The 24,333-nt window shown below is 41.3% G+C and overlaps 1 protein-coding gene across 1 annotated transcript; it reads right to left on the bottom strand.

Annotated features, from left to right (window-relative positions):
- Window positions 1–11,231: 11,231 nt before the first annotated feature.
- Window positions 11,232–23,880, bottom strand: LOC109869763 (uncharacterized). The gene is made up of 5 exons (XM_020460026.2): window positions 23,708–23,880; window positions 23,197–23,520; window positions 22,815–22,920; window positions 22,623–22,668; window positions 11,232–11,963 (listed from the first exon to the last, which is right to left on the bottom strand). Exons 1-5 carry the CDS (start codon window positions 23,769–23,771, stop codon window positions 11,868–11,870), a joined length of 636 nt encoding a protein of 211 aa, XP_020315615.1. The 5' UTR covers window positions 23,772–23,880; the 3' UTR covers window positions 11,232–11,867.
- Between the last annotated feature and the right edge of the window lie 453 nt (window positions 23,881–24,333).

Here is a 24,333-nt window from a genome sequence, read left to right on the forward strand (position 1 = left end):
TAATTTACCACCTCAAGATATTCCTGAACAACATCTATTTGTGCCCCTACTGGATGGAAATTACAAATGTAATGGCTGTGCTCAATGCAATGGCACATAAATGTAGAAATCGATCCCAATCAAAGGTGTTATTACGTGCTCTGCGCTTGCAGTTGTCGGGTGAGGTGGACGGGGCTTTTAGGCACCTGAAGGTTCTGTTTACCTCGGCTCCTGTGTTGGCCTATCCGGATCCCTCTTTGGCGTTCATAGTGGAGGTGGACGCCTCCGAGGCTGGGATAGGAGCTGTGCTCTCTCAGCGCTCGGGTACGCCCGGAGCGAAACTATGATGTGGGGGACTGGGAGCTGTTGGCTGTCGTTAAAACTTTGAAGGTGTGGAAACATTGGCTTGAGGGGGCTAAACACCCCTTTCTCATCTGGACTGACCACCGCAATCTGGAGTACATCCGGGTGGCAAGGAGAATGAATCCTCATCAGGCGAGGTTGGGCCATGTTTTTCACCCGTTTTGTGTTTACCCTCTCTTACAGACCAGGCTCCCAGAACATTAAGGCAGACAAACTTTCCCGGCTGTATGACACAGGCTCGCGGTCCATGGATCCCACTCCCATACACCCAGCCTCTTGCTTGGTGGCGCCGGTAGTGTGGGAGCTGGACGCGGACATTGAGCGGGCATCACGTGCAGAGCCCGTTCCCACCCAGTGTCCAGCTGGGCGTCTGTACGCTCCGTCTGCTGTCCACAATCGGCTGATCTATTGGGCCCACACATCACCATCTGGTCATCTTGGGATCGGTCGGACAGTGCGCTGTCTTAGTGGGGTTTTAGTAGGGTTTATGTTTCCTGCTCAGTGTGCGCCCAGTGCAAGGCTCCTAGACACCTGCCCAGAGGTAAGTTACAACCCTTACCCGTTCCACAACGGCCGTGGTCCCACCTGTCGGTGGATTTTATTACCAATCTTCCACTCTCACAGGGTAACACCACGATCCTGGTCGATGTGGATAATTTTTCTTAGTCCTGGCGTCTCCTCCCTTTGCCCGGTCTCCCGATGGCCCTACAAACCGCGGAGGCCCTGTTACACACGTCTTCCTGCACTACGGGGTGCCTGAGGATATAGTGTCTGATCCGGGTCCCCAATTCACGTCAAGAGTCTGGAAGGCTCGTGCGGATCTCGGTCAGCCTTACCTCGGGTTTTCACCTTGAGAGTAACGGGCAGGTAGAGAAAGTTAACCAGGATGTGGGTAGGTTTCTGAGGTCTTATTGCCAGGACCGGCCGGGGGAGTGGGCGGCGTTCGTGCCCTGGGCAGAGATGGCCCAGAACTCGCTCCGCCACTCCTCCACTAACCTTTCTCCATTTCAGTGTGTATTGGGGTATCACAGTACAGCGCAGACCGTCATCGCAGTGAGGCCCCCGTGTTCGCACCGGGGTACAGGGTCTGGATCTCGACCCGAAACCTGCCCCTCTGCATGCCCTGCTGGAAGCTGGGTCCACGGTATGTGGGGCCATTTAAAGTCCTGAGGAGAGGGAACGAGGTATGTTATAGGTTACAGCTTCCCCCCAATTACCATATTAACCCCTTGTTCCATGTGTCTCTCCTCAGGCCGGCTGGCCCGCTCCAGGAGGCTGAGGTGCGGGAGTTTCCTCTGCTCCCTCTGGATATCGAGGGGGCCCCGGCGTACTCCGTTCGATCCTGCCTTCAGTACCTCGTGGACTGGGAGGGGTACGGTCCGGAGGAGAGATGCTGGGTTCCGGTGGAGGACGTGTTAGATCCTTCCCTACTGAGAATTCCACCGTCTCCATCCGGATCGCCCTGCACCTCGTCCTCCGGGTCATCCCCGAGGCCGGTGTCAGTGTGTGTGTGTGTGTGTGTGTGGGGGGTGGGGGGTACTGTCATGACTTCTACCGAAGTCGATGCCTCTCCTTGTTCGGGCGGAGCTCGGCCGTATGACGTCACCAGTCTTCTAGCCATCATTGATCTATGTTAAATTTTCCATTGGTTTAGTCTTGTGTACCTACACACCTGGTTCCAATCCTATTCATTAATTGTTGTGTATTTAACCCTCTGTTTCCCCTCATGTCCTTGTCAGAGATTGTTTATTGTTATGTTCATGTTTTATGGATTGGTATGTGACGGGTTCTTGTACCCACATTTATTTTTATTATGGACTTTGGTTTTGGAGTTCATATTTGAAGTTATTAAAATACTCAATTTATACCAAGTTTAATTCTCCTGCGCTTGACTTCCCTGCCACCTACAAACACGACGTGACAATTCTAGAATGGACATTAAAATCAGATGTTGTGGCACCTTGCAATCATGATGCAATATGCGCCTACACATGCACCGTACTTGACGTACTTGCTATAAAGTAAAACAGAAAGCTATTTAGCTCGCTTCGAGATTAGTGTTTGGTATGCAATGTGATCTCCTCGTAATTAGTCAGTGATGACGAGTGTCTTGACGAGAAAGCAAACTTTTCTAGCTATGCCAGGCAAAATCGTGCATTATCAGCTCATTTTTATGGATGTATCCAAATTAATATCAATTGAAAACAGATACTTTGCTGTTATTCTGGCTGCAGAAGTTATGACAGTGTTAGCCATAGCTAATTGGCTAGCTAGCAAGCAAGGGATAAGAATGTTGCCAGTGAGTATGGCAATGGAACATACAGAACGAACGACTAGGTCGCATCCATAAATATCGAACTACTCGAATTAACAACTGAGTCGAGTCTCCAACAACCAAAAGATGAGTTTTTTTTGTATAAAAAAGAAAATATCAACACAAATAATTTAGACCGGTAAATGTGAGTTTTCATACTGTTTTCTTTGACAACTCTGGTATAACTTCTTGGCGCACCCATCCCTTTAGCGGGATCCGTTGAATTGCAGAGCGCCAAATTCAAATTGAATTACTAAAAATATTACATTTTCATGAAATCACAAGTGTAATATAGCAAAACACAGCTTAGCTTGTTGTTAATCCATCTTGCGTGTCAGATTTCAAAAAAGCTTTACAGCAAAAGCTATCCAAGCATCTCTCTCAGCCGACAAAACATTACAAACAGCTAGCAGCAAAGTAGATTGCTTTTCTGACTTTCGGGACCAATCAAATGAATTGCTTACATTTGATGATCTTAAGATGTTTGCACTCACGAGACTCCCAGTTACACAATAAATGTTCATTTTCTTTGATAAAGATTATTTTTATATCCAAAATAACTCCATTTGGATGGCGCATTTATTCAGAAATCCACAGGCTCGAGCGGTCATGACGGGGCAGACAAAAATTCCAAATAGTATCTGTAAAGTTCTTAGAAACATGTCAAATGTTTTTTTATAATCAATCCTCAGGTTGTTTTTAAAATAAATAATAAATAATATTTTAACCGGACCGTAGCTTTTTCAATAGGAGAGAGAGAAAATGTCTGCTCCAAGCTGTTGCGCATGCAAAACTCTGCTGGCACCCAGCCATCCACTGACACGATGTGAAAGTTCTCGCTCATTTTTCAGTATAAAAGCCTGAAACTATGTCTAAAGACTGTTCACACCATGCGGAAGCCATAGAGAAAGGAATCTGGTTGATATCCCTTTAAATGGAGGGAAGGCGTGTAATGGAACAGAGAGGTTTCAGGAAAAACAGCGCTTCCTGGTTGGATTTTCCTCAGGTTTTCGCCTGCAATATCAGTTCTGTTATACTCACGGACAATATCTTGACAGTTTTGGAAACTTTAGAGTGTTTTCTATCCTAATCTGACAATTATATACATATTCTAGATTCTGGGCCTAGGAAATAGGCAGTTTAATTTGGGTACATTTTTCATCCAAACATCAAAATACTTCCCCCTACACTCAAGAGGATAAGGGGCATAAACACATCCATTCTGTACATTACCTTGGAAAAATATACAGTTGAAGTCAGATGTTTACATACACTTAGGTTGGAGTCATTAAAACTCATTTTTCAACCACTCCACAAATTTCTAGTTACAAAACTATAGTTTTGGCAATTCGGTTAGGACATTGTGCATGACACAAGTAATTTTTCCAACAATTGTTTACAGACAGATTATTTCACTTATAATTTACAATATCACAATTCCAGTGGGTCAGAAGTTTACATACACGAAGTTGACTGTGCCTTTAAACAGCTTGGAAAATTAAAGAAAATGATGTCATGGCTTTAGAAGCTTCTGATAGGCTAATTGACATAATTTAAGTCAATTGGAGGTGTACATGTGGATGTATTTCAAATTCAGTGCCTCTTTGATTGACATCATGGGAAAATCAAAAAAATCAGCCAAGACTTCAGAATAAAAATTGTAGACCTCCACGAATCTGGTTCATCCTTAGGAGCAATTTCCAAATGCCTGAAGGTAAAACGTTTGTCTGTTCAAATAATATTACGCAAGTATAAACACCATGTGACCACACAGCCGTCATACCGCTCAAGAAGAAGTTGAATTCTGTCTCCTAGAGATGAACTGACTTTGGTGTGAAAAGTGCGAATAAAGCCCAGAACAACAGCAAAAGACCTTGTGAAGATGCTGGTGGTACAAAAGTATTTATATCCACAGTAAAATGAGTCGTAACTCGACATAACCTGAAAGGCCACTCAGCAATGAAGAATCCACCGCTCCAAAACCGCCCCAAAAAAAGCCAGACTACGGTTTGCAACTGCACATGGGGACAAAGATCGTACTTTTTGGAGAAATGTCCTATGGTCTTATGAAACAAATATAGAACATTTTGGCAATAATGACCATCGTTATGTTTGGAGGAAAAAGGGGAGGCTTGCAAGCCGAAGAACACCATCCCAACCATGAAGCACGGGGGTGGCAGCATCATGTTGTGGCGGTGCTTTGCTGCAGGAAGGACTGATGCACTTCACAAAATAGATGGCATCAGGAGGAGGAAAATTAGATGGATATATTGAAGCAACATCTCAAGACATCAGTCAGGAAGTTAAAGCTAGGTGGCAAATTGGTCTTCCAAATGCACAATTACCCCAAGCATACTTCCAAAGTTGTGGCAAAATGGTTTAAAACCTGTTAAGGCTATGGCAGAATACTGTCCCCTTTGGAGGAATGCGTGCCCATAGTAAACTGACAAAAAATCTGTCAAAAATTGCTAATATATGCATATAATAAATATTATTGAATAGAAAACTCTAAAGCTTCTAAAACCGTTCAAATTATGTCTCTATGTAAAGCAGAACTCACAGGGAAGCCATTCTTCCAAACTCTTTCTGTCAGCAGAAAAGTTGGCCCAACTTTGACGTCATCGCCCCCACCCTTCCCAACCAGCTACAGATCTGGGAACAGTTCCTATCTCTTCAGCGCGATGTCCTCTTTCAATGGGAAGCTTCATTGTGAAGATCGCGCGCTCCCTCACCCTTTGGCGGGAAGAAACCCTCGGGTCACGCAATAATACGTGCGCGCCTCGGTGTTTCTCTCTCTTCCGTTCCAAGATCCACCAAACGATATAGGCTTGTCCTTTCGGGCTAAGGATTTTTATGTATGTTTATAACATGTTTTAGCTCGATTCTGAACTTAGTTTGACCAGTTTAGTCGACATATAATTTTGAAGTTTTGATGCGCAACCCATAGAATTTTGGGTGCATTTCAGCCGAAATTAGTCGCGTTTGATAACCCAAAGACACACATTTGAAAGGCAAACGCTGGTTTTGGTAAGTATGACTTCTTCCACGACTTCTGATCGAACAACAGCAAAGGTAAGGGAATATTTATGTGGTTATTATGTGTTTCTGTGGACTCCGAAATAGCGGAGCCATATTGCTAATCTATGAGCGCCGTCTCATATTATTGACAAGTGAACGAATTCTGTAACGTTAAAAATAAATGTAACACAGCTGTTTTATTAAGAAGAAGTGTATCTTTCTAACTATATGTAGAACATGTATATTTAGTCAACGTTTATGATGTGTATTTCTGTTATCTGGCAGAGTTACCATAATTTCTCCGGACATTCTAGTAGCATTTTTTGAACATGACGTTCAATGTAAACAGTGATTTATGGATATAAATTGCATATTATTGAAAAAAACATAAATGTACTGTATAACATGTCCTATTCCTGTCATCTGATGAAGATTTTCAAAAGGTTAGTGAATTATTTTTCTTTTAATCCTGCTTTTGTGATTGCATCTATTGTTCTACAAAATGGCTATGTAAATTAGCCTATCTTTTGGTGGTGGTTTGACATAAATATGTGCTATGTTTTCGCCGTAAAACATTTTAGAAATCTGACTTGGTGGCTAGATGAACAAGGTGTTTATCTTTCATTTGAGCTATTGGACTTGTTAATGTGTGGAGGTTAAATACTTCTAAGAATATTTTTGCGTTCTGTGCGCCACTGTGTCAGTTGAGCAGGGGGGGATGGTACCCCTAGAGGTACGTGTGCGGTGAACAGGTTTTAAGGACAACAAAGTCAAGGTATTGGATTGGCCATCACAAAGCCCTGACCTCAATCCTATAGAAATGTGTGGGCAGAACTGAAAAACTTGTGCGAGCAAGGAGGCCTACAAACCTGACTCAGTTACACCAACTCTGTCAGGAGGAATGTGCCAAAATTCACCCAACTTTTTGTGGGAAGCTTGTGGAAGGCTACCCAAAGCATTTGACCGAAGTTAAACAATTTAAATGCATTGCTACCAAATACTAATTGAGTGCATGTAAACTTCTGACCCACTGGGAATGTGATGAAAGAAATAAAAGCTGAAATAAATCACTCTACTATTATTCTGACATTTCACATTCTTAAAATAAAGTGGGGATCCTAACTGACATAAGACATGGATTTTTTTCTAGGAGTAAATGTCAGGAATTGTGAAAAACGGAGTTTAACTGTATTTGGCTAAAGTGTATGTAAATTTCCGACTTCAACTGTACTCCGCAAAGGAACCCGGCTCTGCCTTGTCCTGCTGCGCCGTCCATTATTTCTAAGGTAATGTACAGAACGTCAACGTTTATCCCTTACTTAAAGGCCTGTATTTTAACTACTAACTATAGACAGTACTTACTGATGACAAAAAATGCCATGCTGCACTGATGCTAGGTTAAACCAAAACACTGAGGTTTCATGAGGAGTACGGTAAAGGTGTGGATCACAAGTATGAGGAGAGAAGGGATACAGTTACTATAAGAAACATGTTAGATTTAAACCTATACCACAGACTTATGAATTATGGCCTAATCTAATCCCTGCAATCGTCATAGCTATTATTCAGGCACTTTCCCGCAGAAAGGGACATGAGACAAGGACTAATGCACTAAGAGAATGTGCATCATGACAGTCTTAGTTTGGTTACACCTTCCTTTACAATGAGCAATGAAGCCATGCACCTGATACTAATACATCCAGGACACAACGCTACATAACATTTCTCACATTACTGTACTTTAAAAATTCAGTGTAAGTGTAGCAGTGTGATGTTCCCCTAGATTATGCACCAAGTTGCACACTTGTAGCAGTTCAAATAGGCCAGGTCACGAGGAGATAATAATAATAATAATATTAATACAATGTGTTTTTAATTTATTTACAGCTGCATAGCTAATGTTATTTTTTGTGTGCAAACACTTTTATATCTATATTGTAAATACAATTGATTGTAAAAGTTTTGTATATTTTGGTTTGGTCCATCGTGGGGTATCTGTGTTACTATACCCTCCTATTGTTCTCTCTTGCCTGACCTTCAGCTAGCGAGGTGTCAGAGCTGTGACTGCGCCAAGGCTAACATACTGTGCGTTGTCTCTTCGTGCGCAGGGAAAATAAAAATGACAAGCAGACCTCCAGTTGTGGCAGTGTCCTCATTAAATTACACAATTCAGAACGAACCACGCTACATAAGCAACATGTCGAGTACAGTGCCTTGCGAAAGTATTCGGGCCCCTTGAACTTTGCGACCTTTTGCCACATTTCAGGCTTCAAACATAAAGATATAAAACTGTATTTTTTTGTGAAGAATCAACAACAAGTGGGACACAATCATGAAGTGGAACGACATTTATTGGATATTTCAAACTTTTTTAACAAATCAAAAACTGAAAAACTGGGCGTGCAAAATTATTATTATTATTATTATATTATATGCCTGCCCGGTCTCTCTCGCTCTCCGGTAAGCACAGGACGTTGGCGCAGGTCTCCTACCTGGCTTCGCCACACTCCCCATGTGTCCCCCCCCCCCCAAATACATTTTTGGGGCTGCCTCTCGGGCTTCCTACCGCGCTGCCGTGCTGACTCCATTCGCCGGTATCCCTCCTCACACTGCTCCAGAGAATCCCAGGTGGGCTCCGGCACTCTCCCTGGGTCGACCGCCAACCTGTCTGTCTATCTCCTCCCAAGTAGTGACACAGTCCAGATCTCGCTCCCATGTCCAGAAATCCTGACATCACTGCTGCTGCTGCTGCTGCCCATTACCACACCGCTTGGTCCTTTTGTGGTGGGTGATTCTGTCACGATCGTCATAAGAAGCTGACCAAAATGCAGCGTGGTATTTGTTCATGATGATATTTTAATTAAAGAAAGCACTGAATACAAAACAATAAATGAAAAACGACCGTGAAGCTATAAGAACTGTGCTGACACAAGCAACTAACATAGACAATCACCCACAACCCACAATTACAAAACAGGCTACCTAAATATGGTTCCCAATCAGAGACAACGACTAACACCTGCCTCTGATTGAGAACCATATCAAGCCAAACACAGAAACAGACAAACTAGACATAAAACATAGAATGCCCACTCAGATCACACCCTGACCAAACAAAACATAGAAACATACAAAGCAAACTATGGTCAGGGCGTGACACTGGGCTAACAGAAAACATAAACTATAGTAACTCTTGTTGCAATATCTCATTTTCATAGTGATGGCACGCTTGGTTTTAGAGCTATTGAAAATTGAGAAACTAATCAACCCCCCCACCCCCCTCCACAAATTCCTAAAAAGCTATGGATTGGTCTCCATTGTCCCCTGATTCAGAATATACCATTTTCAAAGTAATGGCATTCTTGGTTCAAAGGCTATTGATAAGAGAAAAACGAATATCCAACATGCAACTAATTTTACCTAGGCCTTAAACTGCTATCCAGATGCTAGTTATTAACATCTTCAATAAAGTACAAGCAAATACAATGAACCATAAATGCTGTGTTAATATTCTAAAACGTTTAATAAGAAAACAAAGTTGAATCTTGTAAAGTGTAAAGCGTCAAATGTGGTGTTCTGCTGATTTTCTTGTTGTTTATTAACAAAACCGACTTGTGCAAAACTATGGGCCAAAACAGACAGGTTGGCTTAGATTCTTGACCACATGTAAACTATATTTAGTCTCCAATGTTTACAGAAAAGTTTAGACTTTAGTTGACACCCAGCGTCATAGCACGTTATGACAGTCATAACTATGTTATTATATGTCATAACAGCTGACATACCTTGTCATAACCTGTATTAGTATGGTCATAATACTGTCATGACACATATTTGACACATATTTAGACCTGTTGTGACATATATTGTATTTCTTTTAGCTGGTTATGACAACTACATAAGAATGTCAAAACCCACAAAACCTATCACACAAGGCAAAACCTTCCATTACAGTACACCATAGCCTACTTGTCAACAGTATGTTTGTTACATAACATTTTCTGAAGTTGACAATATTAAATTATCATTGTAATTGCGCACAAATTGATGTCAGACATGCACCTACAGTACCCCAATACTCTGTGGCTGATGACTGGGATGAATGCAGGAACAGATTTCAGGAGCAGGACAATACGCACTCTTTTTGACTGAAATAAGGTATTACTGAAAACAATATAAACACAACCTGCAACAATGTCAACGATTTTACTGGGTTACAATTCATATAAGAAAATCAATCAATTTAAATAAATTAATGATGCCCTAATCTATGGATTTCACATGACTTTGCAGGGGCGCAGTCATGGGTGGGCCTGGGAGGGCAATCACCCACTGGCGAGCCAGGCCTAGGCAAACCAAATGAGTTTTTCCCCTCGAAATGGCTTTATTTCAGATGGAAATACTCCTCAGTTTCATCAGCTGTCCGGATGGCTGGTCTTAGACGATCCTGCAGGTGAAGAAGTTGAATGTGGAGATCCTGGGTTGGCTTGGTTACACCTGGTTAGCGGGTTGAGAGGCCAGTTGGTCATACTGTCATATTCTTTAAAACGACTTTGGAGGTGGATTATGGTAGAGAAATGAACATTACATTCCCCGGCAACAGCTCTGGTGGATATTCTTTCAGTCAGCATGCCAATTGCACGCTCCCACAAGGTACACCTATATAATGATCATGCTGTTTAATCAGCTTCTTGATATGCCACACCTGTCAGGTGGATGGATTATCTTGACAAAGGAGAAATGCTCACTAACAGGGATGTAAACAAATTTGTGCAGAATATGTTTAGACAAATATGCTTTTTGTGTATTCGGAACATTTGAGGGATATTTTATTTCAGGTCATGAAACACGTGACCAACATTTTACATGTTGCGTTTATATTTTTGTTCAGTACATGATAGGCCTATCTGGCTTATATGATTCTGATGTTCATAATGCCTCTTGACAGTGTCATAAAGTCTATTTTCTTAGTCCAAGTAAAGTGACACAGGATGGTCATAATGCTTCATGACAGCGTCTTGAAGTGTATTTTTTGCAAATGATTTAAAATATGATGAAAAAAAACATGAATGTAAATTATTATTTACAATAACAACAAAGGACAAGAATAACCTTTAAAACGAACGGAAACTTCTTGGCAGGGAAAAAATACATTTGAATAAATATGGGTTTTGACACTCTTATGTAAATCTCATAACCAACCAGCCATAAAATAATGCAATATGTGTCACAACAGGTGTACATATATGGGTCATGACAGTGTTATGACCATATAATGACAGGATATGACACGTTATGTCAGTTGTAATGACATATTATGATATGGTTATGAGGGTGTCATAACGTGGTATGCCGGTGGGTGTCAAGTAAAGTGTTACCATTGGAAACATAAATACATTTGCACATTGAGCACTTGTTGTCTCTCAAATACGCTGTTACAGTTGTTGTTTAGCTAGCTAGCACATTTTTGCCATATTAGCTAGATGTGGCATCAGACAAGACACTTCAAAACAAGATATGGCATTGTCATGGAAATTCTACACAGGGACACTTGAAGTCAATCTTAAATGAAGCATTGTTTATTTACAGCACGCTGAAGACGTCCCAGTCAAACTTAGATGCATAAAGTGTCGGTCTGAAGTGAGCTTCACTGGACCAGTCCCGTTAGTTCTCTTATATACTGCTTACACAGACAAGTTCTATTTGCATGATTTAGCTTATTTATTATTCATAATTAATTCATCATTAACGTTTGGTTCATGCATGTGACTGACCAATACCTTAAGAGGCTTCCTCTCTCCAAGCTGAGACCTTGAAACTAAGATATCCCTTTAGTTCTCAAAACACGGTTCTGGGTGTACTGCCAAATTGCATACTGATAGTGAGGATTCCTCCTCTGCATGTTCAATCAGTCACTTGCATGAGCACAGAAATTGGTTATTAGAAAAACACAAACAGAAAATGTTCCATCACAGTATCACTAACTAGACACAACAAGCTGAAACGAACCACCTAAGATTCCCACATAGCAGCTTCTTGTCAATGTTGGAGAGTTATCTGGTCATCCAGAATCACAACTACACATGGACTTCTTCCTCATTGAAGCATGCGCTTTGTTGTCGTGACCTTGTCAGCTAATCCGTCTATGATACTTGACTCTTTTTTGGCCTGTTAAGTAACTGCTGTGTGATTACTACAGTCCATAGACTGAGTTGAGTCTTTCGAAGTACTGACTCCACCGGTGTTGTTCTCTTCTGGCAATGTGACCATCAGACTGGGCATTGCTCTCCTGTAGGGGAGAGAAGAGAGGAGTGGAGAGAGAAGAGATCAATGAGGGCAGCAAGTAGCTTAGTGGTTAGAGCGTTGGGCTGGTAACCAAAAGGATGCTAGATCGAATCCCCGAGCTGACAAGGTAAAAATCTGTCGTTCTGCCCCTGATCAAGGCAGTTAACCCACTGTTCCCAGGCCATCATTTTAAATAAGAATTTGTTCTTAACTGACTTGCCTAGTTAAATAAATAAAATAAAAAATAAATAAAATGAGAGAAGAGGTGAAAACAGGAGAGACATCAGGGAGCAAAAAAATATGTGAGACAAAAGGAGAGTAGAGATGAGAGTGGAGACAGTACTGATTAACCTCTCTGGGATATGTGGGACGGTAAGCGTCCCTCGCCAACAGCCAGTGAAAGTGCAGGGCACCAAATTCAAAACAACAATCTCATAATGAAAATTCCTCAAGCATACAAGTATTTTACACCATTTTAAAGATACACTTGTTGTAAATCCAGCCACAGTGTCTGTCCTGTACAGTGCATTCAGAAAGTATTCAGACCCTTTGACTTTTTCCACATTTTGTTACGTCGCAGCCTTCCTTATTCTAAAATGGATTCAATTAATGTTTTTCTCATCAATCTACACACAATACCTCATAATGACAAAGCGAAAACAGCTTTTAGAAATTTTTGCAAATGTATTGTGGAAAAATATTGAAATACCTAATTTACACAGGTTTTCTATGAGATTTTTTTTCTATGAGATTTTTTCTATGAGATTTGAAAGTAAACATAAAACATATTCAGCTCTAGAATAAAGTTTGTTGGTGGATATCCGTATCTCTGTCTCCCAAATAGTGAGCTAGGGCTGCCAGCCCTCCCACGTGGGGAATGCTGGTATATAGACTCTCGACATCTAATGTGACAAAAATACAGTCCTCTGTTAAACCAGTTATTGGTGAGATCTTGTTTATGAAGTCTATAGAGTGTTTTACATATGATGGCAATGCTTGCACATGAGTTTTAATAAAATAGTCTATAAAGTTCGACAATGGCTCTAGCATTGAGCCTATTCCTGCAACCACTGGTCTGCCTCGATAATTGCCTTGTTGTGTTTTAGGTTTGTGTAATTTCGACAAAATGTACAGGCATGGACGTATGGCACATTTGCAGCAAGGATATTCATATTCAGGTTTTGAGATCAGGTTATTTAATAGGGCTCCAGATTAGAGCATATATCCCTTTGGAACACCTGTGTGGGATCAACACTCAGTTTTTATAGAAAAGTTCATTACTGAGTTGTCTCTGCATTTCTTCTTTATATTTTTCATAGTCTAAAACAACCACAGCACCCTCTTATCTGCATGCTTAATAACCAAAGATTAATCTTTCATTAATTCATTAAGTGCCTGTTCTTCTGTTCTAGTGAGGTTCTTCTAAATGTGGTTTGTTTGTCTCGTATATACTGACATGGCTTCTTGTTCGACTAACCTACAATAGGTATCAATCGAGGAGTTGTTAACCATGGGACAGAATTTGCGTTTGGGCTGAAAATGGGTACCAGTTCTTTGATGTGTATCTAGGCCCGAAACAGTGTTTTGCAAAAACACATGCTTAAATTTATCTTGCGAAAGAATTTAAACAGATCTACTTTCCTATCGAATTGTTTATTTGTACATGTAGGTACAAAAGAGAGGCCCTTAGATAAGACTGAAACTTGAGTGTCAGTAAGGTCTTTTTTGGAGAGGTCCTGCTGTAGCTCCATGTCCACGACCTGTGTTCCTGATCTCCTCTTCAACCGATTGCCTCTCCTACATCGTTTATTTTATTTCGTGGAGCCTTGTGTTGCTTCCGGGCTAAAAGAAAACGACTGTGTGCCATGGTAGCTGGAGTCACTGTCTGTAGGGAATTTGCTCTCAGTGGATGCCTCTGTGTCCAAGTTTCCATGTCCTCCCGAAGCTGCGTTTCTGCGTCACCCGATCAGTGGTGCGTCCCTACGTCGGCCTCTCCGTGCTCCTGTTCTTGAGCCTTTCCATGCGTACACCTGGTTGAGCTGGTAGTCCTCTGTATCTCACTGCTATTTCTTGATCTTTGTTGCTTGTAGAACGTCTCTTTATTTCCCAATGGACTGGTTGATCGTGTCGTCTATGGCTGTAAAATTAGGGCCTAGAACCTCCTTCATTATAACCTCATGTTCGCTAATCTTAACTTCAACTTCTTTCACTTCCTTCGACACATGTTCAACGATTAATAAAATGTAATCTATAGAACATTTGTTGAGTATTTCACCCCATTGCTGAACGAAAGTTTTGTAGTTTTTCCCTATTGCAGGCTCCTACTGTATTCTCAGTCCTCTTGGAAAGCTCTTGTTGCGCCAATACTCACTAAGAGTGGTGCCATGCAGGAACAAACTAGTTTCTTTCTCTCCGAGTCTCTGGAGCTGGATTTGAAGTTTGACAGTCGAGTGCGGAACTGGATTGTCCATTCAGACACCCTTTGTGCCGTATTAATTTACCATCCTTACAAATCACTTAATGTAAATGTACATTACTGTATTGTCAGTGCTTGACTTGGGCCGGAGCTGACCAGAGTGCCATACAGGCACTTCTAATTTTGGGGGAATTGTGTACCAGCTTCTCTATTAACAAAGTAGCCTATTGCCGACCTAGATTCACACACTGAGGCAAAAAAAGATTGATCAAAGCGGAATGAAGGCGGGATCTGCATTGAATTACAATGGAGAGTTGGCATTCATTTCCTGATTCTGCTTTCTTCAAGTTTATTTGCTGATAGTCTGTGAATTTGTGTGTGACAGTAGGCTGAATGCGTATGATGCTCTGTGTAAAATTAGGTCAAATTAGGGTTTGTAAAGACATGAAAAGTCATTGAAATTAGTTTAAAAATTTTTGCTAATTTAATTCATGGAGGCACACTTTTAAATATGATCAATGACTTAAAAATCGACATCAGCCATTATCGGAATGACCCTTCAGTACCTGTCTGTGTGTGTTGTGTGTGTGCCAGTTCGAATGGGCCGTTGCCCAAGGAGAAAGAGCACAACATCTTAGCAGCAGGTATAAAATAATGAAGAACAACATACTAACTATATAGCCAATTCAAAACAATGTGTAGCAGTTATCTCCCCAGTTAACTAAAGCCAGCTAAGCATACATGTAATTGTGGCCTTTCCACTAGCTCTATAGCCGAAATAAATCTGGACAGATGGAAAGCTGGTATTCCCCTCTATTAAACCGTAGCCAAGCAACTGCGACAACAAATATATTCTATAAATATCTTAACTGACAAATAACTTGCTGTGCATAGATCTCCCCTGAAATATGAATATTTGAGCCTAAACAGTTAGACACCTTGCTTTGAAGTAGCGTACCTTCTCCATTTGATCCCTGAATCATTGAATGAGGGAATCATTTTATAAAGGCAAGAGTATTTAGTTATAATGCAATATTTTATATCAAGGGTGGCAACCCTCTTCCAGGACAGCTACTGGGTGTACAGGCCCTGGTCCAATCACATGGTAGCCTAAACATCAGATTGAACTTGGGTGTTTTAGGGCTGCATCAAAATCCAAGTCTGCACACCCCGGAGCTCTCCAGGTGGTGGGTTGACCACATGTTGACAATATGTGACTAACAGTGCAGTTCTACTTTGTGGGGGGTTAAGTGCCTTGATCAAGGGCACAACGGCAGGAGATGGTAGGCCTACATGGGATCAGACACTGCAGCCTTCTTAAGCATCTTAAGGCTCGGGCGGAGTGTTCGGAAGTTCGGATGAATGACGTACCCAAAGTAAACTGCCTGTTACTCAGGCCCAGAAACTAGGATATACATATAGCATTGGATAGAAAACACTCTGACGTTTCTAAAACTGTTAAAATAATGTATGTGAGTATTACAGAACTGATATTGCAGGCGAAAACAAGAGGAAAATCCATCCATCACATTTCAATGATAGCCTATTGGAAAAACAAATAGATAGGACCCAGATTACAGTTCCTATGGCTTCCACTAGATGTCAAGTTTTTAGAAAGGGTTTCAGGCTTATTCTTTTTTTTAAATGAGCAAGTAGTTGTAGTTTTTCCAAGGTGTCTCTCATTAGAAAACTAGTCTTGTTGCGCTCGTGAATGAGGTGCGCGCTCTTCGTTATTTATCTTCCCTATTGAAAATACTATTCTCAGTCTTCAATTTTATAGTTTATTTAGATATTAGAGTACCTGAGGATTAATTAGAAACATTGTTTGACTTGTTTGGACGAACTTTACCGGTAACTTTTTGGATTTGTTTGTATACATGTTGAACGAGTGGATTACTGAAATTGATGGCGCCTACTAAACTGACCTTTTGGGATTTAAAGAAGGACTTTATCGAACAAAACGATCATTCATTGTGTAGCTGGGACCCTTGGTATTGCAAACAGACGAAGATCTTCAAAAGTAAGTGATTTATTTTATCGCTATTTGGGAATTTGTGACGCCTGGTCTGGTTTGAAAAAGTATTTTGATGTGGGGCGCTGTCCCCAGATAATCACATGGTATGCTTTCACAATAAAGCCTTTTTTAAATCTGACAACGCGGTTGGATTAACAAGAAGTTAAGCGTTTAAATGATATAAGACACTTGTATTTCAATATTACGATTTTGTATTTTGAATTTCATGCTCTGCAATTTCACCGGATGTTGTCAAAGTGGAACGCTATCGGTACACCGATCCCAAAGAGGGGTTACTTTTTCATGTAGGCTATAATAATGGTCATGAAAATGTGGTAGAAGTCATGAAAAATGTGTATGAACCCAGTGAATAATCAGAGGTCTTTATTGCATAATGTAATTTGTGTATTTTGGTGAACAAAGTCTAATGGACCGACTTGGACAAAGACAGCTCTTGCACTTCTTTAATCCTAAATTAAGCATTGTGTATAGTAGGTTGGTCATCTAGGTTTGTACCTATTGTAAAGGCATTCTTCCTCCTCTTCTGAGGAGGAGTAGCGAGAAGGATCGGAGGACCAATGCGCAGCGTGGTAAGTGTCCATAATGTTTATTTAAAGACATAAACTGAACACTACAAAACAATAAACGTGAAACGAACGAAACAGTACCGCGTGGCAACAAACACTCACACGGAAACAAACACCCACAACTCAAAAGTGAAACCCAGGCTACCTAAGTATGATTCTCAATCAGAGACAACTAACGACACCTGCCTCTGATTGAGAACCATACTAGGCTGAACTCAAAACCCCAACATAGAAAAACACACATAGACTGCCCACCCCAAGTCACGCCCTGACCATACTAAATAAAGACAAAACAAAGGAAATAAAGGTCAGAACGTGACATCTATAGACTTTCCATCACCATGAAGACATCAAGTGGTTTGTGATGACGTTATGTTATGATGTTATGATGCTATGTTGTGGCTCAGTTGGTAGAGCATGTCGCTTGCAATTCTACTGTTGTGGGTTTATTCCCACGGGGTACCAGTACGAAGACGTATGCACATGTATGCACTCGCTACTGTAAGTTTCTCTGGATAAGACCGTCTACTAAAATGGAAAAGGAATTAATAGATTGTTTCAGTTTTCACATAGAAACAAGTTGCCTTTGCAAAGTACTTCAAGAAACTGGAAAACATACAGTATATCAGAGCAAGTATTTCTATATTCCACAAAGTATTATCAGATTAACTGTCGTAAAGATAATTAGCAGACTCAAGTTACAAATTCTGGTAAACACTCAAATACATTTAGTAAAAAAAACATCACAAAAGTAGTGCACTGGGTCTTTACTTGTCCTGTTTTAGTGGACCAATAAACATCTTCAGAGTGGGCAAAAACAAAATATCTGCATCCCCTCCTCCCTCCCACCCCGTCGGTAAAAACATTGCATCACCCCCACCCCAAACTACGTCCCGTGGCTATGGGTACCAGGGGACCTTCAGGCGAGTCTTGTGAGGCCTGTGTGCGTAATAAAAAAACAACCAACATGTTCATGAGAGTCTCAACTTCCCACAGAGGGGTCATATTAGTGTGTAGCCCAAACTGTTACAGACAGACAGAAGTTGGCAGATAGGCTGTTCAGACGAGACCCTGGATGCTTATTGGGGTCATAGAACGCCATCGTTATAGGCATTTTACGGTAACAAATACTCTTATTGTAATCTTTCTTACCGTGGTTTCCTCTTAACAATAATAGCACTTACAGTTGACCAGGGCAGCTCTAGCATGGCAGAAATGTGATAAACGGACTTGTTGGAAAGGTGGCATCCTATGATGGTGCCACGTTGAAAGTCACTGAGCTCTTCAGTAAGGTCATTCAACTGCCAATATTTTTTTGCACTCCCAGGAATCCCAGTTCCACAATAAATTATTGTTTTGTTCAATAAAGTCCATCATTTTATGTCCAAAAACCTCATTTTTGTTCACGTGTTTAGTTCAATCAATTTTCACGACTTGCAGGCCAGACGAAAAGTCAAAAATTTCCATTACAGTTCGTAGAAACATGTCAAACGATGTATGGAATCAATCTTTAGGATGTTTTTATCATAAATCTTCAATAATGTTTCAACCGGAGAATTCCTTTGTCTTCAGAAATGCAATGGAACGCAGCTACACCTCACGGGAGCGCGCCTGAATGAGATCATGGCACTCTGGCAGACCTCTTTGTCAAAAAGCTCCCTTTCTCCCCCACTTTACAGTAGAAGCCTCAAACAAGGTTCTAAAGACTGTTGACATCTAGTGGAAGCCTTAGGAAGTGCAATCGGACCAAATTTCCACTGTGTCTTGGATAGGCAAAGAGTTGTAAAACTACAAACCTCAGATTTCCCACTTCCTGGTTGGATTTCTTCTCAGGTTTTTGCCTGCCATATGAGTTCTGTTGTACTCACAGACATCATTCAAACAGTTTTAGAAACTTCGGAGTGTTTTCCATCCAGATCTACTAACAATATGCATATCTTAGCTTCTGAGCCTGAGTAGCAGGCAGTTTACTCTGGGCACCTTATTCATCCAAGCTACTCAATACTGCCACCTAGCCATAAGAAGTTTTAACCTGTCTCCTCCCCTTCATCTACATTGAAGTGGATTTAACCTGGATTAATCTGGTCAGTTTATGTCATGGAAAGAGCAGGCGTTCCTAATGTTTTGTACACTCAGTGTATATGTTTTTGGAATGTTCTTTCAGCTGTTCATAGGCTAAATCATCATGATCAAAATTGGTTGACAGTTCAGAAGAGGGTGAGTAGCCTCTTCTGACTCCTCTAGCTCCACATGATGGTGCAGGCCAATCAGCAGGCTGTTAGCCAGCCTTGCTGCTTTGTGGAGTCCGCCACTAGCACAGTCACTGTAGTTAGCTCAGCTTTCCCCATTGAAACCGTGTCTTTCTGGGCCGGTCCTTGCCGTTCTGCCACCATAGGCCAGACCAAAAAATAACTGCACCAAAAAAAGACATCCAAAAGGCGTTGGTCCGTGCTCAATGAGGTGTAGCCTAAAACAGGCCATTTCATTGGCTTTATTAGTCCTAATTTCTGTGACTAATCAATTTGCCTATTTAAACTCTGAATATCAGCTACCCAGCTTTATGAGGAGTTATCGCGAGCCTAGGAAATGCATAAGTATTTTCATTTTCGCTATGATAAAAAATTGAAGGATACAAACTTGAAACCACTGATCATGACAATGGTGTGAAACTCATAGACAGCAGTTGTGATTGTCGGTTCAATATAGTCCATTTTAGTTTGACATGTCCTGTTTTTAGGATATGTTGTTTGTTAACATGACAGCAAATGTTTTAGTTGACTGAGTGCCGTTTAGAGAAACCTGAATTTGGCAAAAGTGTCGGTGTCATTACATTGTCATACATTTTATCTCCAGCCTGTAGGCTACAGAATTAATACATTTGTAAAATGTATTTAACCTTTATTTAACCAGGCAAGTCAGTTAAGAACTAATTCTAATTTACAATGACGGCCTAGGAACAGTGGGTTAACTGCCTGTTCAGGGGCAGAACGACAGATGTTTACCATGTCAGCTCGGTGATTCAATCTAGCAACCTTTTGGTTACTGGCCCAACGCTCGAACCACTAGGCTACCTGCCACCCCAGAAAAGGCCACATTCTCTTTCTACCATATCCTATAGCTGCTACATGATTTATATTGGAGAGTTTTTTGGGACAGAACGTTGGTGGAGCGCTGCAGAGATGCATCTCTCCAACAGCACCCTGGAGAGGCGAGCTGGGAATGGACAAGCAAAATATGTTGCGCCCCCTGCTTTTGACAAATTGGGCACTGCTCACCTAAAAAGCCCATACACCACTGGTTGAGAGAAATTGTCATTATTTTGGGGCAGAATTATGAGGTTTAATGTGTTGTTGTTGGACGTGCGTCTTGATCAGTTTAGCTCAGAAAATGCAGCCCTGGTCAATCTGCCACCATAAGCGCCTGCCTAATCCTGCCTAATGAGCGGGCTGGTCGTGGTGTCTGTGCCTCAAACTTGGTCGGGCAAAACTAAACATGGTGGTGTTCACTTTCGCAATCTCACTGGAATAAAGACCTCCATTCCTGTCATTATTGAAAGACTGCTAGTTCTAGGTCCCAAGAAACAAAGAGATCTGCTGTTTCATCTGACAGTTAATGTTGATGATTGTACAGTAGTCTCAAATAATACTGTGAAGGACCTCGACCTTACTCTGGATTCTGATATCTCTTTTGGCGAACATATCAAGAAAATTTCAAGGGGAGCTTTTTTCCATCTTCGTAACATAGCAAAAATCTATAACTTGTTGTCCAAAAATGGTGCATAAAATCTAATGCTTTTGTCATTTCTAGATTAGACTACTGCAATGCTCTACTCTCTGGTTACCTGGATACTTTTCTAAATAAACTTCAGTTAGTGCTAAATATGGCTGCTAGAATCTTGACTGGAACCCCAAAATTGTATCATATTACTCCAGTGCTAGCCTCTTTACACTGGCTTCCTGTTAAAAGGCAAGGGCTGATGTCAAGGTTTTACTTCTAACTTACAAAGCATGACATGGACTTGCCTCTACCTATCTCTCCGATTTGGTCCTGCCATACATACCTACACATATGCTATGGTCACAAGATGCAGGCCTCCTTATTGTCCCTAGAATTTGTAAACAAATCATTGTGGGCTGTACTCAGCTGTCACGGTCTGAGCATCGTTCGTATGTGTTTTCCTTGTTTTAGTGTTGGTCAGGACGTGAGCTGGGTGGGCATTCTATGTTGTGTGTCTGGTTTGTCTATTTCTATGTTTGGCCTGATATGGTTCTCAATCAGAGGCAGGTGTTAGTCATTGTCTCTGATTGGGAACCATATTTAGGTAGCCTGTTTTGTGTTGGGTTTGGTGGGTGATTGTCCTTAGTGTCTTGATGTCCTTGTTCTGTGTGTATGTGCACCAGTATTAGGCTGTTTCAGTTTTCGTTACGTTTATTGTTTTGTAGTGTTTGTATTTAGATTCGTGTTACTTCAGTTTAATAAACATGGATCGCAATCTACACGCTGCATTTTGGTCTGACTCTCCTTCACCTCCATTATCTATGCTGCAGTAGTCTGTGCCGGGGGGGGGCTAGGGTCAGTTTGTCCTATCAAGTGAAATTCTCCAGTCTTATCAAACTGCCCCTGTTCGGGGGCATCGCCGTCTCCGCCTCCATTATCTATGCTGCAGTAGTCTGTGCCGGGGGGGGCTAGGGTCAGTTTGTCCTATCAAGTGAAATTCTCCAGTCTTATCTGGTGTCCTGTGTGAACTTAAATATGTTCTCTCTCAACCTCTCTCTCTCTCTCTCTCTCTCTCTCTCTCTCTCTCGACCCCTCTCTCTCGACCCCTCTCTCTCGACCTCTGAATGCTCGGCCAACTGACATTTACTCCTGAGGTGCTGACCTGTTGCATGCTCTACAACTACTGCATTTATTATTTGACCCTGCTGGTCATCCTTGAACATCTTGAAGAACTATCTGGCCTTAATGGCTTGTACACTTATAATCTCCACTCGGCACAGCCACAAAAGGACTGGACACCCCTAGGAGCCTGGTTCCTTTCTAGGTTACTTCCTAGGTTCCTGCATTTATGGGAAGTTTTTCCTAGACACCGTGCTTCTACATCTGCATTGTTTGGGGTTTTAGGCTGGGTTTCTGTACAGCACTTTCTGACATCTGATGTAAAAAGGGCTTTATAAATACATTTGATTTGATAGAATAAAGTGAGAAACTTGAAATTCCGTGTAAAATAACACATGGGCAGAATGTGATTCGGATCCTAAGTTTGGTTTCCACTAGTTACCACAGCCACAAATTTGGCAATATCAAAAAGATTCATTAAAACAGTATTCATAGCCTGACCTTTCAGAAAAGGCATGTTCGCTCCTCCTTCAGGAAGACATTTCCCGTTTTCTAAAACCTTACATTGTGCACATTTTCAAGACAACATAAACATAAGCAGGAGGCCTCAAAGTGTTTAGTGCGTAAAAGAAAAACAGGAAAAGGCATCCGGCTGGTGGGACAAACACAAGTCACACAGCCACTTCGTTTAGTAATGATCAAGTGTTGAAGGGGGAGGGGATACCTAGTCAGTTAGTTGCACAACTGAATGCATTCAACCAAAATGTGTCTTCCTCATTTAACCCAACCCATCTGAAATAAGCTACTGACCTCTTTGCGCTTATCACAATGACTTGTCTGTTCTTGTTTTCGTTTCCTGTAGAAACAAAGTAACTTGAATTAGGTATTTTATTGAACATTTTACTCCTACTCAACAATAGATACAAAATGAGACCACAGTGCTTTAGGCAATGCAGATGTGATTGAACTGAGCTCTTAGGTAGACTACTTTGAGCTACTCACCTACACAGCCAGACCATACAACAGATGTTAATGCAGAGAACCCCTCCTCCAATAGCAGATGGAATTATGAAGAGCAATAACCTCCGTAGGTTATATTCAGCATGATCTGTGTTAAGACAGAAACAACTGGGATTTTCAGGATTTTCAGTCTCACAAGTCTAGAACAAGTGTTATTCTTTTGCTTTATAACAATATAGTAAACAATTGGGAGATAATAACCAAATAATAACATTATAAAATTCAGTTTAGATTGTTCTGCAATAATTATCACAATAATTGATATTTTTGTTAAAGTCAAAATTCTGGATATTTATATCTGGCATTACAGAATACAGTTTCTTCTCCACATGTTACAGTTTAAACAGAACATTACTTCCATTACCTGTGAGGTTATTAGTGATGGTCAAATTCCACTCCATTGTCCGTACACCACTTTGAACATCTGTTATTTGACAGCTGTAGCTCCCGGTGTCATTTAACTCTACATTAAAGATAGTCAGCTTTGTAGAATGATCAACACTCATCCTGTCAGAGGTGAATTTTTTTTCAGATTTATTCAGTGTGTCACTATGAGAGAAAATAAGAACTGTGTCCTTCTTCCAGATATATGATGCATTCGTCTCTGAGTTATTGCAAACCAAAGTAACAATTTCTCCCAAAGAAGCTGATTTGTTTTTCAGATATTTTGTTGAGTCACCTGCTGACTCTATGGGACAGAAAACAACAAAGACAATGTTTAAAGTACTTTACTTTAAAGGACAGTGTGAGAATGTTTTGATCCTTTTAAGAAATAAGAATGCAAATCAAACACAGACAGACAGGTAGTCAGGCAGGCAGGTACACACACACACATACACAAACACACTGTACTATGGTCATCAACTGTAGCTTACCTGTAGAGACAAGGAACAGCATGATGACCAAAGACACCAGGTCCCAGGACAGGAGAGTTTCCATGACGATATTAGACTTAGCTGACTGACAGAGAGAGAAATGGACAGAGTAGAGTGGAACGTCAGAGTCTGAGATCAGTGTCACAGCTAGCTAACCAGGAAACACTCAGAGAGAGCGGGACATGAACATTGCGGTAGTCTGAGGAGGATGGAGAACAGAGGAAGTGGTCATGTGAGAGAGAAGCACAGAAGTGAGTTTCTCTGAAACATCACAGCCATTGAACTCAGAGACATCACACATACCCACTCAGCATTTTATTACTGAGTGATTTACTGTGTGCTCAGAGTTGGATTTCAAGGTGAATTTCATATCCAAAAGCCCCATCCCCCATTGATGATCCCATCCCCCAGAACTGTCAGACTGGCCAATAGCTTCTTCCCCTAGACCATCAGGCTGCTGAATAGCCACTAAGCAGCTATCTGCTTCCCCTGTCCCCCACCTGCCACCTGAACTTACCCACACACCAGGGTGTCACCAGTGTTTTATGTTGATGTTAGCTCCAGTGTTATTGTGTTCCATCAGGAGTCTAACACCAAAGACTTGTGGTGAGCAGAATCAACAACCT

Source organism: Oncorhynchus kisutch, linkage group LG2, assembly GCF_002021735.2.
Source record: "Oncorhynchus kisutch isolate 150728-3 linkage group LG2, Okis_V2, whole genome shotgun sequence".
NCBI lineage: Eukaryota > Metazoa > Chordata > Actinopteri > Salmoniformes > Salmonidae > Oncorhynchus > Oncorhynchus kisutch.

Bases quoted from the DNA above. Each gene is read 5' to 3' on its own strand.
- LOC109869763 (XM_020460026.2), bottom strand. From the start codon at position 23,771: ATGGAAACTCTCCTGTCCTGGGACCTGGTGTCTTTGGTCATCATGCTG. The intron at 23,521-23,707 runs GTAAGCTACAGT...TCTGTCCCATAG, and splicing joins GCTGTTCCTTGTCTCTACAG to AGTCAGCAGGTGACTCAACA. The intron at 22,669-22,814 runs GTGAGTAGCTCA...TTGTTTCTACAG, and splicing joins TGTATGGTCTGGCTGTGTAG to GAAACGAAAACAAGAACAGA.